We start from the raw sequence: 14,761 nt of genomic DNA on the forward strand, positions 1-14,761 counted from the left end.
CAAGAGGACAAAGTGCCTATGTGAGAGTAGAGCCTGACCCTCCCTCCCCTGCAGCCCATCCCACTGCTGGAGCAGGCAGGAGTTTGGTTAGGTCTTTGTGGCAGTTCATAGACCATATACTTTACTCTTTACAGAGATTGTCACTGGCATGAAATTTAGTAACGATTGCAAACATCTCATCTCTGTGTCAGGGGACAGGTGAGCAGATTCTTGTCTGTACCACCTTGTCCCTCCTCTTGTTTCCTTTCATGGTGTCTCTGGGAAAAGGTCTGAGAGGGATGGATATTTCTTGGTGAGGCCTGACCTGGCAGTGGAGGGAGGCTTGGATCGCCTGGCCAATTCAAGGGAAGTAGGGATAAATGGTGTTGCTACCCCCAGAGCCCTTCCTTGCCCCTCACCCAATGCTGTGGCTCCACCCTAGCTGCATATTTGTCTGGCGTTTGAGCTCTGAGATGACCATCAGCATGAGGCAGCGCCTGGCTGAGTTGCGTCAGCGGCAGCGAGGGATCAAGCAACAAGGACCAACCTCTCCCCAAAGGGCTTCTGGAGCTAGACAGTAAGTGGGCCAGAGATGGCTGTGCTCACTGTTGTCCACACGGTGTGCGATCCCTTGTACCTCCTCATGTTGCACGTGCTGTTGAGCAGCAGCTCCTGTAATCCCAAGGCCTCCTTCTCACGCACAAGCCCATCATTGTTGGTTTCTTGCCCAGTAAGTCTTCTCTTCTGTGACCTTTCTTTTCTTGGACTCAGGCACCGTGCTCCAGTGGTACCCCCTTCTGGACCAGCTCTTTCCTCAGATAGTGACAAAGAGGGAGAAGATGAGGGTACTGAAGAAGAAGAACTTCCAGCTCTGCCCATCCTTGGCAAAAGCACCAAAAAAGAACTAGGTTTGTGGCTGTTGGGTGTAAGGCAGACAGGCACTAGCTGGTGTGGTGGCCAGGTAAGCCCCATCTGGACCATGGGGTAAGGAGGCTGGGCCATCACAGTGATCGCATGGGATGGAGATGGGGATGTTCTGGGCTCCTGGTCCCAGAGGTGGGGAGGTAGGAAACATGCCTTCTGACATTCAAACATTCCTGTCTAGCCTCAGGCTCTAGTCCAGCCTTGCTCCGAAGCCTGTCCCACTGGGAAATGAGTCGGGTGAGTTGCCATCATTGAAGTGTGCTGCCAAGATTATTAGACGTGAGGGAGTAGCAACAGAGCCCTTTGTACCCTCATGAGGCATTTGGGTACAGGAGCTGCCCACATGCTCCATTCCTGTTTCTAAGGAAGGCCTTATCATTGAGGTCAAGCAGCTGGTCTAGTCAGAGATAGGGGAACATCAGTCTTTCCTTCTTGTATCAGATAAGGTTGCCTCCACTAGAAGAGGGAGCCACCTCCTTATCTGTCAGGAGCCTGGGAAAAATAGCATTCAAGAGTAGCTTGGTTTTGTTTTCAGTCAGGGTCTTACTATGCAGCCCTGGCTGACCTTGGGACTCATGGAGATCCACAGGGCCTTTGCTCTGAGTGCTGAGAAGAAAGGGCCTGTGCCACCATGCTGTGCTTAAACCAAACCAAAACCACAGCAATAACAAACAAGCAGCATGCCATGGGGAGGAATGGTGTGAGTCACATGGTTAGAGCAACAGCCCAAGGAAAGCAAGGGTCCAGCAAGGAGAAATCTAGCGAACTATGGTTCTGAAGACCCCAATGAGGAAGTTAGCTCAGAACAGTCAGAGGGAAAAGGCTGCAGAATACCTGTTGCTGTGTGGCTATTTCAGAGTGCCAGAGAGAGACCTTTTCAGCAAGCCCGAAAGCAGCTCAACCCTCACACGTCCCACGTTGGGCTTTTGAGTCTAGCACTGGAAGCCTCACAGACAGGGTAATGATGATGATGTGCTCTCGACCACCAGGGCCACGACCACCAGGGCCTCAGTCCCTCATTGTTGGTTTGGCCTTAGGGCTGAGTTGGGACTCTGGGTTCTGTTGGGTATCTTCATTGAATACAATTATTTGGAACCCTAGCTCTAGACTGTAAGACACCAGGTAAAGGCAGAAACTAAAGAAGTTCCTATTTTGAAGTCTAGAATGCACTCTAGAGCCAACCTCGCCTGCATTAAGGTCCAACATAGGCTTGGGCTAGTCACAGAAATTTTCTGTGCTTCTGTTTCCCTCATGTGTAAGACCTGGGATAATAATGCTACCTACTCTATAAAATGGTTGTAAAGATAAAAATGAGCTAATACACAGAGGGTGGCATTTATGCAAAAATATATACATATGTTTGTCTGTTGATAGTATGGTTCTAATTATTACTTCTTTTTCACCCACAACTACCAGGCACAAGAGACCATGGAGTTCTTGGACCCAGCTCCTGTAGCTAACACAGGACCTAAAAGAAGAGGGCGCTGGGCTCAGCCAGGTGTAGAGCTGAGTGTTCGCTCCATGCTGGACCTGCGACAGTTAGAGACCTTGGCCCCAAGCCCTCGAGGCCCCAGCCAGGACTCACTGGCTGTGTCCCCAGCTGGTCCTGAGAAGCATGGTCCACAGGCCCCTGAATTGTCATGTGTTAGCCAGGTGAGCTAGCTTTCTCCCAGCTCTCTAGAGATCTCAGGAAGCCTCAGCTAGCCTTGTGCTAACAACTGAGGCCTGAGCATGGGTACTTCTATGCTTCCTCTGTCTCTGTGGCCAGGTGGGTCATCTGAAATGCAGTTGTAGTAGAGCTGGCTGGGCTGGATTGTGAGTGGGGTGTGCCAAGAGGTAAAGGGAGCTTTTGGGAGGACTCTTGTTGTTGGGTGGACAGGAGCTTGGCAATCTGAGTGCCAGTACAGCTCTTCCAGAAGCTTAACATTGTAGCTGGAGCCTAGCCTGGCTTCCTGCTTCCTGTCCCCAGAGCTACAGTATTCTGCTTCCTCAGAACTGGTGTTCACCAGTCCTTGAAAGCTTCTACCTCCTCTCAACACCCTCTTCTCATGCCAGCAATTCTCACAAGTACCCCTTTCTTTGTTTTCAGAATGAAAGGGCCCCTCGGCTTCAGGCTTCCCAGCCCTGCTCCTGCCCCCACATTATCCAATTGTTGTCACAAGAGGAAGGAGTCTTTGCCCAAGACCTGGAGCCTGCACCCATTGAAGATGGTATTGTCTACCCGGAACCCAGTGACAGCCCTACCATGGATACCAGGCAAGGGTTGTGCCCTGGCCAGGACTCATGGGCTCTGCAGCCCTCAACCTTCCTTTCCCTGAGTTTTCTCACTTGGGCAATGGTTGGCCTCCAGGCCACCTCCTTCCTAGCTGTGTTCACAGGCAGGAGCTGAGTGGAGCTGCTGCTGACCCCTGCTTACTGTCCTTCCTTCCCTTTGCTGGCCTTCCTGGCAGTGCGTTTCAGGTGCAGGCTCCAGCGGGAGGATCTCTAGGAAGAGTGTACCCAGGCAGCAGGGGCTCAGAAAAGCACAGTCCTGACAGTGCATGCTCTGTGGATTACAGCAGCAGCCGGCTTTCCAGCCCTGAACACCCTAATGAAGGTAAGGCTACACCGTGAGAAAGGGGCAACAGGATGGAGCAGGGGAGGCAGGTCTGTGACTGATAGGTACAGTGTGATGCCTTTCCCCTCCCCCACATCCAGACTCTGAGAGCACAGAGCCTTTAAGTGTGGATGGCATCTCCTCAGACCTGGAAGAGCCAGCCGAGGGTGATGAAGAGGAGGAAGAAGAGGGAGGCACTGGCCTCTGTGGGCTACAGGAAGGCAGCCCTCATACACCGGATCAGGAGCAGTTTCTAAAACAGCACTTTGAGACTCTGGCCAGTGGGGCTGCTCCAGGTGTGGTCAGTGGGCCAGCTGCAGTTGTTACATCTGCCCTTCTCCCCTCCGTGCCTAGTTGAGAGGGAGGGCCCAGTCGTCAGTCAGTGCCTTAGGTTTCTTTGCAGAGGAGGCAAGACCTCTGGTAAGAACTAAACTTCTGATTCAGTTCATGATTTCTGTGCCTCCTGCAGGGGGTCCAGCACGGGTCCTAGAGAGGACAGAGTCTCGGAGTATCTCATCACGATTTCTCTTGCAAGTGCAGACCTCCCCACTCAGGTACAGACCGTCCCCGACATGGCTCTGCTGATCTGGTGCTTCTGTACCTGGCACAGCATGTAGCCTTCTTCAGATCTCTCCAGAAGGGACTTTATACTCCTAGGTTTGAAACAGGTGGTCTCATTCAACCCCTGTCTTGCTTTGTGCTTGTCCTCTTCTGGTGCATCTGTCCATCTGAGAGGGAGGAAAGCACTGAGCCTTCTCTGGGCCTTCTTCTGAACCCATTCTCCCTGTAGGGAACCGTCTCTATCCTCCTCAGGCATGGCCCTGATGTCCAGGCCTGACCAGGTATCACAGGTATCTGGTGAGCAGCTGAAAGGCAGTGGTGCCACTCCCCCAGGAGCACCCCCAGAAATGGAACCCTCTTCTGGCAACTCCGGCCCCAAGCAGGTGGCTCCTGTGCTGTTGCCACGACGGCATAACAACCTGGACAACAGCTGGGCTTCCAAGAAAATGGTTGCAACCCGACCTATAGCTGGACTCCAGAAAGCCCAGTCTGTGAATAGTTTGGTACCACAGGGTAAGGAACCTGGTGGACTCAACTACAGGCTGTGGGGAATGTGAGACATGTATGTGGGCATGCTGGAGGAAGGTGGGCCTAGTGTGGCCCTGGCATGTCCTGCTTGCCATTTCATGTCCCTTAGGGCTCATGCACAGGGGGAGAGTAGCAACTGGGAATGGGGCCCTAGCATTTGCCTAATTCCTCACCACCTGACCTGCATCTGTCCCTGTCTCTGATACAGAAGAGGTACCTCCATCACGTCCACTGCTTTTCCGGGAGGCAGAGATCCAGAGCAGCTTAGAATCCCTGCCACAAGCTGACAGCTGCCCATCTCAGGCTCACTCCTACCAGAACCCTACCACCAGTTCTATGGCCAAGCTAGCTCGTAGCATTTCTGTTGGTGAGAATCCAGGCCTGGCAGCTGAACCTCAAGCTCCTGCATCGATCCGAATCTCACCACTCAACAAACTAGCTCTGCCTAGCCGGGCCCACCTTGTCCTGGATATCCCCAAACCACTTCCTGACCGTCCTACTCTGACCACATTTTCACCTGTATCCAAGGCCCTGGCCCACAATGAAACAGAACAATCCGGCCCCTTGGTGAGCCTAGCAAAGGCTCATACTACAGTTGAAAAGCTCTCCTGTTTAGGGGAGGATACTACTCATAAATCTAGGACAGAGTGCCAGGCTCATCCTTGCCCCAGCCACCCCTGTGCCCAGCAATTGCCAGTCAGCAACCTTCTCCAAGGCCCTGAGAAGACTCGTAACTCTGTGGAAAGCAGCAGGCCAGGGGCAGCCCTGAGCCAGGACTCAGGTGTGCATGGCTCCCCAGTCTCATCTTGGCCCATCCTTTCTGTCTCTGTTGGCCACTTTCTGGCTCCATCCCATTTCTGTGTGCCTAGCCTTTGACGTTTTTGTCCTGTCTGCTCCTGTCTTGGTCCATAAGTCACACCCCTGATGGTGAGACACTCTTGCCACCCTTCATGATCTCCCCATAACCCAGTGAACCCTTTAGTGTGTTCTGGATACTAAGGCTGGCTCTGGGGCTAGAGGTAGGGCTGGCTTTTCCTTCTAAATTCTGTGTGGTGTTGGGGAAGGTATTAGAAGAGGGTGGGGCAAGAGGCAAGAGGCAGGGATTGTGGGCTGGTAGGGATTATAGCTCTGCTCTAAGAGCCCTGGGTTGGGATGCCTGAAAAAGCAGCTGGGCCTCACTGGTGTTTGTCCTTCAGAACTGGCCTTGAGCCTGCAACAATGTGAACAGCTTGTGGCAGAGCTCCAGGGGAATGTACGCCAGGCAGTGCAGCTCTACCACTTGGTGAGTATTGAGAGTTGTTGGGAAAAGTTGTCAAGAAGTAGATGGTTCTCGTAGTCTGGAGGGATCCTCATCTGGGTCACCCATCAGAGTGACTCTGATCATCCTGATCTTGTGTGTAGAACTTCTAGACAGTCCCTGCTACTGGACAGGCTAGGCGCCAGTAGATCCCCCTTCTCTGTGGGCTAGGCACTGGTAGAGCCCCTTGTCCGTATTCTACTCTACTGTTCTCCAGCTTACTCTCAGTGTCCCTGTTGCAGGTGACCAGCTTTAAGACACCTTCAGCAGAGCAAAGTCACATCACCCGTCTCCTGAGAGACACCTTCTCTTCAGTGCGGCAGGAGCTAGAGGCTCTGGCTGGGGCTGTGCTGTCCAGCCCAGGTGGCAGCCCTGGGGCTGTGGGGGCTGAGCAAACTCAGGCCCTGTTGGAGCAGTACTCAGAGCTATTGCTTCGAGCTGTGGAGCGGCGTATGGAGCGCAGACTCTGAGTTCCTGAAGCCCGTCCCAAGAGAAATGGTCTCCATTCCAAACTGTAGCCCTGTTTCCACTCAAGAAAATGTGAGAATGTCTGGAGTGGATAGCAGTGATCAGTGTTCAGAGGCAAAGCAGCTTTCCCAGCTGCCCTCATGGGGCCCCTGTATTTATTAATTTATTTCCCTAACTGTTGCCTCACTTCCTTGGGACTCCTGCCTCTAAAGCCCAGCCTGGGGCTCATAGCAGGGCAGGTCTTGAGTCTATGTCATCTTGGTGCTGTGAGGGGTAGGAGGGCAGCCTGCCTCACCTGGGGACATCGTGAAGGTCTGGCCTTCTCGTCTTCAAAGCCATTTGAAGTTACTTCAGGGATGAGCTCCCTGGGGTGGAGCACACACAGGGTACTGTGGAGCAGAGCTGAAAGGCAATGTGGCATTTAGTGGTCTAAAGCCAGCTGCAGACCCTTCACCTCCATTCCCACACCAGCAGCACCCCCTGTCTGTCAGAGCAGGGCTGCTTTCACCCCAACTCCTGGCAGTGAGAAAGACAGCTGCCTGGCCTCCAGGGTATTCCTAGCCATCAGAAGACTTGAGTGGGTATCAGGACCTGAGCCCCCACATTCCAATCCCATTTTCCCTGCAAGCGAGCCCTAACATTTTTCTGCCCCCATCCCCTTTTTCCCATATGGAGCTAGTTGTCAGATTTTGCTGCAGGACAGTAAAGCCCCTCTGCTGGGCAAACAAAGCCTGGCCTACTTCCTCAGCCCCTTAGGCTTCCTTGTTCTCTAACCCTGGTCTCCAGTGGACTGTTGAATCCCTGGGGACAACTTTCTCCCTACATCTTGGGCAATGCGCAATCAGAAACCTGTATTGGGAGGGAGTACCCTCATGGTTTACAGGGCACTGGCCCACCTTCCTAGAACCTTGGACACACACACACATACATGCATGCATCACATACACAGTGGAGTGCTCATGGGTAGAACACTTGCCTGGCTGGTATGCATCTGGTTTCCTCACATTTTTGCCTCAGCTTCACTAGCCTGGATTAATTGGAACCCAGAAACATAAAAAAGGAATGGATACACTAAACTTAAATTCTGGAGTCTTCATGTCCACAGCCAGGCTGACAGGAGATGGCCCATGGGAGCACCTGGCTCATGGAGGAGGCTCTTTTTCAAAGGCAGTGTTGGGTGCCCAGAGATACTGGACACTGGAGATTGCGGAGTGGAGGTTCTGAGCAAGAGACACACTGGAAAAGTGATAGGCAGACAGGTAGGTGGCAGAGGTAGGGATAGGATTAAGTTAATTGTTAGAGGGTGAAGAAAAGAGAGAGAGGCTGTGGGTAGGAACACGTCGTGAGGTGGTTGCAGAATTGGAGAGAGTATATTCCCCTGCATCAGGTAAGGTGGAGTGACCTTTCACCAGGTTTAGACTACAAAAACCTGTGGAAACCTCGAAGCCACTTCCAAACTCTGAATGCAGAGGCCAGAAGGAAACTAGGTTTTGATGGGTGCTTAGCTTTGTTGGGTCAGCCTGAGTGTTGAGTACACTCAATCCATGTGTTCCCATTTTTCTACCACCCGCATAGCCCAATTCCTATCCCAAAGAACCATAGTAGCTGGAGGTGGGCCTGTTGGCGGTCTGAGGATTAGAAGTCGGCCCACTGCCCTGACCTCCACCAGGTTTTAGAGGTCTTTATGCCAGCCTGCCCTTCTAGAGGGAGGGCCAACTACCCTGCATGGGTGGGATCTTGTGACCTGCGGCGCTTTGTCCACTTTGACATGTCTGAGGCCACTGGCAACTGCTGCCCACGTCCAGATTTGTCCCATCCCAGTTTTGAAAGCCCCTTATTTATAACTTTTATACTGTGGAGCCTGTGTCCTCCCCGGCTGCACGGGGTGGGGCTGTTTTAACGTTTCGTTTGTACGGATGTATGAAATTGTCAATAAACACAATCATTTGTTAACTGGCTAGCAAACTCTGAAAAGAGCGCCGCTTGTCGCACCTCCTAGAGGGCGGAAACGGGGGCGGGACTGCGGGCCTGGAGCGGAAATAGGGGCGGGTTCTTTTCCCGCGGGCCTCATGGCGGAGGCGGCTCTGGAGGCAGTGCGGAGGGCGTTGCAGGAGTTCCCTGCGGAGGCTCGCGGTGAGTGGGCTCCCATAGGCAGCAGCGACCGCGCGAGGACAGCGCGAAGAGCCCGGGGCGCCGGGAACTCAGATTATGTGTGCATGGGTGCACGACCGGTGGCCACGCATTTTCGTGTGTACTCTTCTCTAGCCGGCGGACGGGTCCTCAGCTCACGATCGCATGCCTTGCTGGCTTCGTGGGGTGCAGTCGTAGTTTTCAAGACCCAGCACAGCTCCGACAGTAGTCATAGTATAGTGCCATTCTCAAAGCCAGCAGGGTGCTGAGTCCCTGTGCTCTGCATTGCTGTACTTTCAGAAGACTTTCACCTCAAATATCTTGGATGCTGGTGGGTTCTGAGGAGAGAGGCAATCGACCTCCCTCGTTCATTCAGACTCCAAGATTTGAGGATTGTAGGCAGCCGCCCAGTTGATCTTGGCTATTCCTCTACTATGTGTTACGTTTCTTCCTCTGCTCCTCACTACCTCATGATTAGACAAGCTGGAGAGATGACTCAGTGGTAGGTAAAGTGCTTAAGCACGTGATGACCTGAGTTCAGACCCCCAGCACCAACGTAAAACACTGGGTGTGGTGATGGTAGATGTCTGATGGAGTTCCAGAGGTGGAGGGTAGACAGGAGGACCCCAGGGGCTCCCTGGCCAGCCAGCCAGCCTAGCAACTGCTGAGGTCCAGGTTCAGTGACGTTGTCTCAGAAAATAAAGTGGAGAATGGTAGACACCTAATGCCAACGGCCTCCACACATGCACGCACAGGCACGTACCACACATGCGCAGGCGTGTGCGCGCACACGGAGAGCGATCGAGTACAATTTTGTTCGTTTACCATCTTTGTCACACAGAAGTGGCTAGAGCAGTTATTCTCAACCTTTGGGGTCAAGACCCTAGAGGAGTCGCACGTCAGATATCCTGAACATCAGACATTTATGTTCTGATTCATAACTAGTAAAATTATATTTATGAAGTAGCAACGAAATAATGTTATGGCCTAGGGTCACCATAACACGAGGAACTCTATTAAAGGGTAGCGCATTAGGAAGCACCGTGTTAGAGGCTGGTCAGAGGCTCAGGGGAGCCCTTGGAGGGGGGTGTGTTTGCCTGCTGTGTATAAGAAGCAGTGAGGACTGAGCTTGGAGCAGACTTTGTGTTCATGTTTATTTTTGTCAGTTAAATTCTTAATAGAATTGCTGAGTCAAAGAAATTGTTTGGAGTTCATTTTGAATCTTCAGGGGAAAAAAAAACCCATCCTCTATAGGAAATGGTGAACAAATAAAACTGGCATAATTACAGAAAATCCAAAGGATAGAAAAGGGCAGTGTCAGGCCAGGTGATAGTGACACACGCCTTTAATCCCAGCACTCAGGAGGCAGAAGCAGGAAGGTCTCTGTAGTTTCCAGGCTAGCCTGGTCTACAGAGGGAGTTCCAGGACAGCCAAGGCTACACAAAGAAACCCTGTCTCAGAAAACCAAACCAACTAAGCAAAAGGCCCTCTCTACACATTTTAAACTCCAGGGTAGAGTAACACAGGGCATGGAGGAGGCCGGGTTCCCAAGCATTACAAAACAGTCAGATCCCAAAGAGCGACTCAGTTGTCCTGAGCCCCCGTTCCCTTCTAAGATTTCCGATTTGTGGAGCTGCTGTTCTTCCCTTCCTTGGCTGCTTGGTAATTCTCACCCCATTCAAGGTAGCAAGCATGTGGGGGTTTTTTGTTTGTTTATTTGTTTGTTTGTTTTTTCAGTTTTCCTGGCCCTACCAATGACATCCCATGTGGTTCCAATTTCTAATTTAAAGATATTCATGTTCTGACTGGCTATAAGGCAGGAACTGGAGGTGTAGTCAGCCTGGAGATGTAACTGAGCTAGTGTGACTTCAGGGATAAAATGAATGCCATATACTTTTGTTAGGGGTTGCAGTAACTGCCGGTTGGGGCCAAAGCATCTTGGTCAGACGTTAAGGTTGAAAACTAAGGAAGTAAAGCACTGCTCTTGTAAAAGCCAAGAAAGTGAACAGCAGGAACAGCCCAGCCCAGGTAGAGGGATGTGGTCAGGGTCAGGCATAAGACCGGAGCAAAGCAGACTGGGAAAAAGAGAAGGGCTGGGCTTGGTCTTGGAGCATCCTGAGTGAAAGCCAAGGTGGACAGAGTTCTGCTAGAGGTAACAGTGAGCTATCAAAGGGTCCTTCACGAGGTACATGACAAGGTGAGCTGGTAGCTCAGATGAGAGATGGTCTTGAGGGGGAATGGATTCCACCAGAAACACCAGTTTGTTTGCTGCAGTGACCAGCAGTCAGAATGTGGGGCAGTTTCACTTGACTTTGAGCAAATGTTTGCTGAGCACCTACTGTGTGCTAATGTGCTGTTGTAGGGATGTGCCTACTGTGTGCTAATGTGCTGTTGTAGGGATGTGCCAGGATGTGACAATCACTCAAGCCATTGTGGTGTTTCTAGTCTGCTGAGACAGACCAATAAAGAAACAGATGAAAAAAAATAGAGAGAGAGTCAGGTAATGATAAATCTGTGGAGAAAAACTAAATAAGCAGGGAGATAAGGATTGTTTCTAACAAGTGACGGTTTAAAAAGGGATGATCAGGAAAGGGAGCTTCATCAGTGTGACATTGGACCCAAAGCCCCAGAGGGAAGGAAAGGGTAGTTTTGAGAGACAAAGGGTAGAATCACCAGACTTAGAGACACCAGGCCCAGGGCAGATTGGGATAGGGTAAAGCAACACACACACACACACACACACACACACACACACACACACACACACACACAGTGGCCTTGAACTTGCTATGTAGCCGAGGGTGGGCTTGAACTGATACTCCTGATGCTACTTCCCAGGTGATGGGTTCACAGAGGTGAGCTACCATATCAGTTTAAGGGTTACACAGAGTCACCTAATGCCTCCATAGGTGGCACAGTACAAAAGTGTTGGTCTAGGTGGCTAAGGGTGCTGCTGCTGTTCCGTGAGACCAGAGCTCACTTCAGCTCCTACCTGTCTTCTAGTATTGTCACTGGGCAGTCATCTCCCCGGAGGATAGATGAGCCATAAACTTGGTGAAGTGGTGGGGTTGTCCTCTCAGCCACACTGGCCAGGCCCAATGCAGAGTCCATCTCAGATGTTCAGTGAATATCACCATTGGAAGGTGTCTTAGGATTGTACTGCTGTGAAGAGACACCATGACCACCACAACCCTTATAAAGGAAAACATTTCATTGTGCCTGGCTTAGTTTCAGAAGTTTAGTCCATTATCATCACGGTGGGAAAAGTGGCAGCCTGGAGATGGACCTGAGAGTTCCACATCTGGATCCACAAGAAGAGACTGTGACACACTGGCCAGACTTGAGCTTATAAAACATCAAAGTCCACCCCTAGTGACACACTTCCTCCAACAAGGCCACACCTCCTAATAGTGCTACTCCCTATTGGCCAAGCATCACACCCATGAGTCTGTGGGGCCATACCTATTTAAACCAACTGGTGGGAGAAAGGGGTCATCCCAAAGCCAGACCCACCCCACTTAGCCTGTGACCACCAGCTCAGTGATGCAGGCATCCTAGGTCAGCAGCAGCCTTGCTTAGGATGTCCATCGTAGAGGGTTTCTTGTTGCAGACTGTGTGATGGAAGTTGATTACCACTGATTTCAAGCCTCCTCCTCCACCATTTCTTTCTTAAGACCTCAATGTACCTTGTGCTGTACCCTACCTGGATGAGCCTCCAACCCCGCTCTGCTTCTACCGGGATTGGGTATGCCCCAACAGGCCCTGCATTATCCGAAATGCTGTGGAGCACTGGCCAGCCCTCCACAAGTGGTCCCCCTCCTACTTAAGGTGAGGTGTTCCTTGGGAGGTGGTGGCGGTGTTCCTTGGGGGGGGGGGTGAGTGACCATTAGCAGCAGACTACAAACCAAGTGTCCATTTCTTTAGAGCCACGGTGGGCTCCACGGAGGTGAGTGTGGCTGTGACTCCAGATGGTTATGCGGATGCTGTGCGAGGGGACCGCTTTGTGATGCCTGCTGAATGCCGTCTGCCCATAAGCCATGTGCTAGATGTGTTGGAGGGTCAGGCCCAGCACCCAGGAGTTCTCTATGTGCAGAAACAGTGTTCCAACCTGCCCACTGAGCTGCCACAGCTTCTGTCTGACATTGAGTCCCATGTGCCCTGGGCCTCTGAGTCACTGGGTGAGTGGAGGGGGTAAGAGGCAGGGCATAGGGGTGAAGGGGGGAGATAGGGTTCAGCTTGCTTGTTCATTCTCTTCCTTTTGTGTTGGTTCTGTGGGGGCAGGTGCCACCTACTTGCCCACTCCAGGCAGAAACCCTGCAAGGGCTACTGTCTCTGCCATCCTGGGGGATGTGATCCCAGTGTTACTTTCTCCCAGACTCCTTGGCATTCTTTGCCCCCACCTATATTTCTGCATAGCTGCCCCACACATGGGTGGTTCTCAGCCTGGTACTAACTCACTGTGTCCCACAGGAAAGATGCCTGATGCTGTGAACTTCTGGCTGGGTGACGCAGCTGCAGTGACATCCTGTAGGTGTGGAGACTCCTGAAGTAGGGAGAGGGCTGGAGGGGCAGAAGAAGTGGGCCCCCAGAATAAGTACTACAGATTTCTTTTGGTATTGTGGGACTAGGACACCACAGAGTTTCTCCTGATAGCTGGAACATTGGGGACAGGGAATACTATACCTTCGAAGTCTCTAGAAGCCTCTTCAAAAGTCAGGTAGATTGGAGAGCAGGGGTCAGGAGGTAAATCCTGTTGGTGATCCAGATGAAGGGGGGCCCACGTCCAGTTTTTGGTGGCCAAGTTCTGTGCTTGCTAGAACCTTGGAATCTCCTCAAGTCTGCTGATCCTGTGTGGGCTTTTCCTTTCTTTGTAGGCTCTGCTGGGGTGTGGGGCTGAGGACAGTGCAGTCTGCTTTCCTCCCCTTAACTCCAGGCCTCCCATGTGTCGGCAGTGCACAAGGACCATTATGAGAATCTGTACTGTGTAGTCTCTGGCGAGAAACACTTCTTGTTACATCCACCCAGCGACCGGCCCTTCATCCCTTACAGTAGGTGACATGAACTAAAAGAAGCTGGTAGCCACTGGCGAGGGAAGGGCAGCAAGAGGTCTCTGCCACGGGCCCCAGCCCTCTGCTCTCTGTATACAGGGGGCTCTGTGCTGGTTATGGTGGGGAGTGTCTGACAGGCTGGTGGCCACTTGTCTCCCTGACCTTGCCTTCAGATCTCTACACACCAGCAACCTACCAGCTGACCGAAGAGGGCACTTTTAGGGTGGTGGACGAGGAAGCCATGGAGAAGGTGTCTATCCTGTTCTTGGGCTCTGGGGAGTGGGTAGACCTTTGGGGAATAGGCACAAAGTGTCTGGGGAGGCGGCGTCCCACTCTGAAAATCCCTAGGCTATGATTCTTCAAGCCAAGAGGAGAGGGGACAGAGCCGACATCTGGCGGGTCTCAGGGCCTGCTCCCAGGCAGCTGCTGTGTCTCTAGGTTCCCTGGATCCCGTTGGACCCCTTGGCTCCAGACCTGGCCCGGTACCCCAGTTATAGCCAGGCACGGGCCCTTCACTGCACGGTACGGGCTGGCGAGCTGCTGTACCTGCCAGCTCTGTGGTTCCACCATGTCCAGCAGTCCCACGGCTGTATTGCTGGTAAGGACACCTGGGACATCCAGGGCGCAGGCCTTGCCATGGCCCAACAAGGAATCGGGTTGGGGTGGCTCTGGCTTTTAGATCTCACATCCAGGTCCCTCTCCTCTCCACAGTGAATTTCTGGTATGACATGGAGTATGACCTCAAGTACAGTTACTTTCAACTGATGGAATCCCTCACTAGGGCCACAGGCCTTGACGATGAGACCCTCACAGACACTGCAAAGGACAGTGGGGATTGAGGGGGTATTTGATTCTCGAGGCAGCCTGGAGTTTGAATATGTCCTGGCTGCTACCCATCTTCCTGCCTGTGTTGAGATCAGGCATTGAAGGAACTTGAAATATAGTTGGAAGACCAGGAAATGCCAGGCAGATCTGGGTGAACGTGCCCAGGAAGTTGCCACATAGGTGACAAGCATGGATCAGGTACAGCAGTGCCTCTCACCATTGCTGTGACCTTGGGTGAGTCACTGCATGTTAGCATCAGTCCCTTGCCTGTAAACTAGAGATAATAATGGCTCTGGCTCCCAGTGCTGTGGGAATAGCCATGGGCCAACCTAGAGGAAGCGGTCAATAAAAGGTGCCAGTGATACACTTGTTCTCATGTTTCCCGTCACACTTGCCTTCCGTGGC

At 52.2% G+C, this 14,761-nt stretch overlaps 2 protein-coding genes across 3 annotated transcripts in view; both read left to right on the plus strand.

Annotated features, from left to right (window-relative positions):
- Positions 1 to 6,500, plus strand: part of Mapkbp1 (mitogen-activated protein kinase binding protein 1) — a 51,480-nt gene extending 44,980 nt beyond the window's left edge. For both annotated transcript variants that reach the window (XM_076929532.1, XM_034495118.3), the window contains 13 exons: positions 135 to 198; positions 422 to 556; positions 751 to 887; positions 1,085 to 1,140; positions 2,320 to 2,556; positions 2,993 to 3,159; positions 3,354 to 3,499; positions 3,601 to 3,795; positions 3,969 to 4,053; positions 4,290 to 4,573; positions 4,797 to 5,369; positions 5,785 to 5,870; positions 6,128 to 6,500. In XM_076929532.1, coding sequence (XP_076785647.1) covers positions 135 to 198; positions 422 to 556; positions 751 to 887; positions 1,085 to 1,140; positions 2,320 to 2,556; positions 2,993 to 3,159; positions 3,354 to 3,499; positions 3,601 to 3,795; positions 3,969 to 4,053; positions 4,290 to 4,573; positions 4,797 to 5,369; positions 5,785 to 5,870; positions 6,128 to 6,355 — 2,393 coding nt within the window. In that variant the 3' untranslated portion in view covers positions 6,356 to 6,500. The remainder of the gene's footprint in view (positions 1 to 134; positions 199 to 421; positions 557 to 750; positions 888 to 1,084; positions 1,141 to 2,319; positions 2,557 to 2,992; positions 3,160 to 3,353; positions 3,500 to 3,600; positions 3,796 to 3,968; positions 4,054 to 4,289; positions 4,574 to 4,796; positions 5,370 to 5,784; positions 5,871 to 6,127) is intronic.
- Positions 6,501 to 8,401: 1,901 nt separating this feature from the next.
- Positions 8,402 to 14,720, plus strand: Jmjd7 (jumonji domain containing 7). Its single transcript, XM_034496186.2, has 8 exons — positions 8,402 to 8,486; positions 12,158 to 12,311; positions 12,408 to 12,661; positions 12,954 to 13,010; positions 13,436 to 13,531; positions 13,705 to 13,781; positions 13,970 to 14,129; positions 14,243 to 14,720. Exons 1-8 carry the CDS (start codon positions 8,423 to 8,425, stop codon positions 14,368 to 14,370), a joined length of 990 nt encoding a protein of 329 aa, XP_034352077.1. The 5' UTR covers positions 8,402 to 8,422; the 3' UTR covers positions 14,371 to 14,720.
- The last annotated feature ends 41 nt before the right edge of the window (positions 14,721 to 14,761 follow it).

Source organism: Arvicanthis niloticus, chromosome 2 (assembly GCF_011762505.2).
Source record: "Arvicanthis niloticus isolate mArvNil1 chromosome 2, mArvNil1.pat.X, whole genome shotgun sequence".
Classification (NCBI taxonomy): domain Eukaryota; kingdom Metazoa; phylum Chordata; class Mammalia; order Rodentia; family Muridae; genus Arvicanthis; species Arvicanthis niloticus.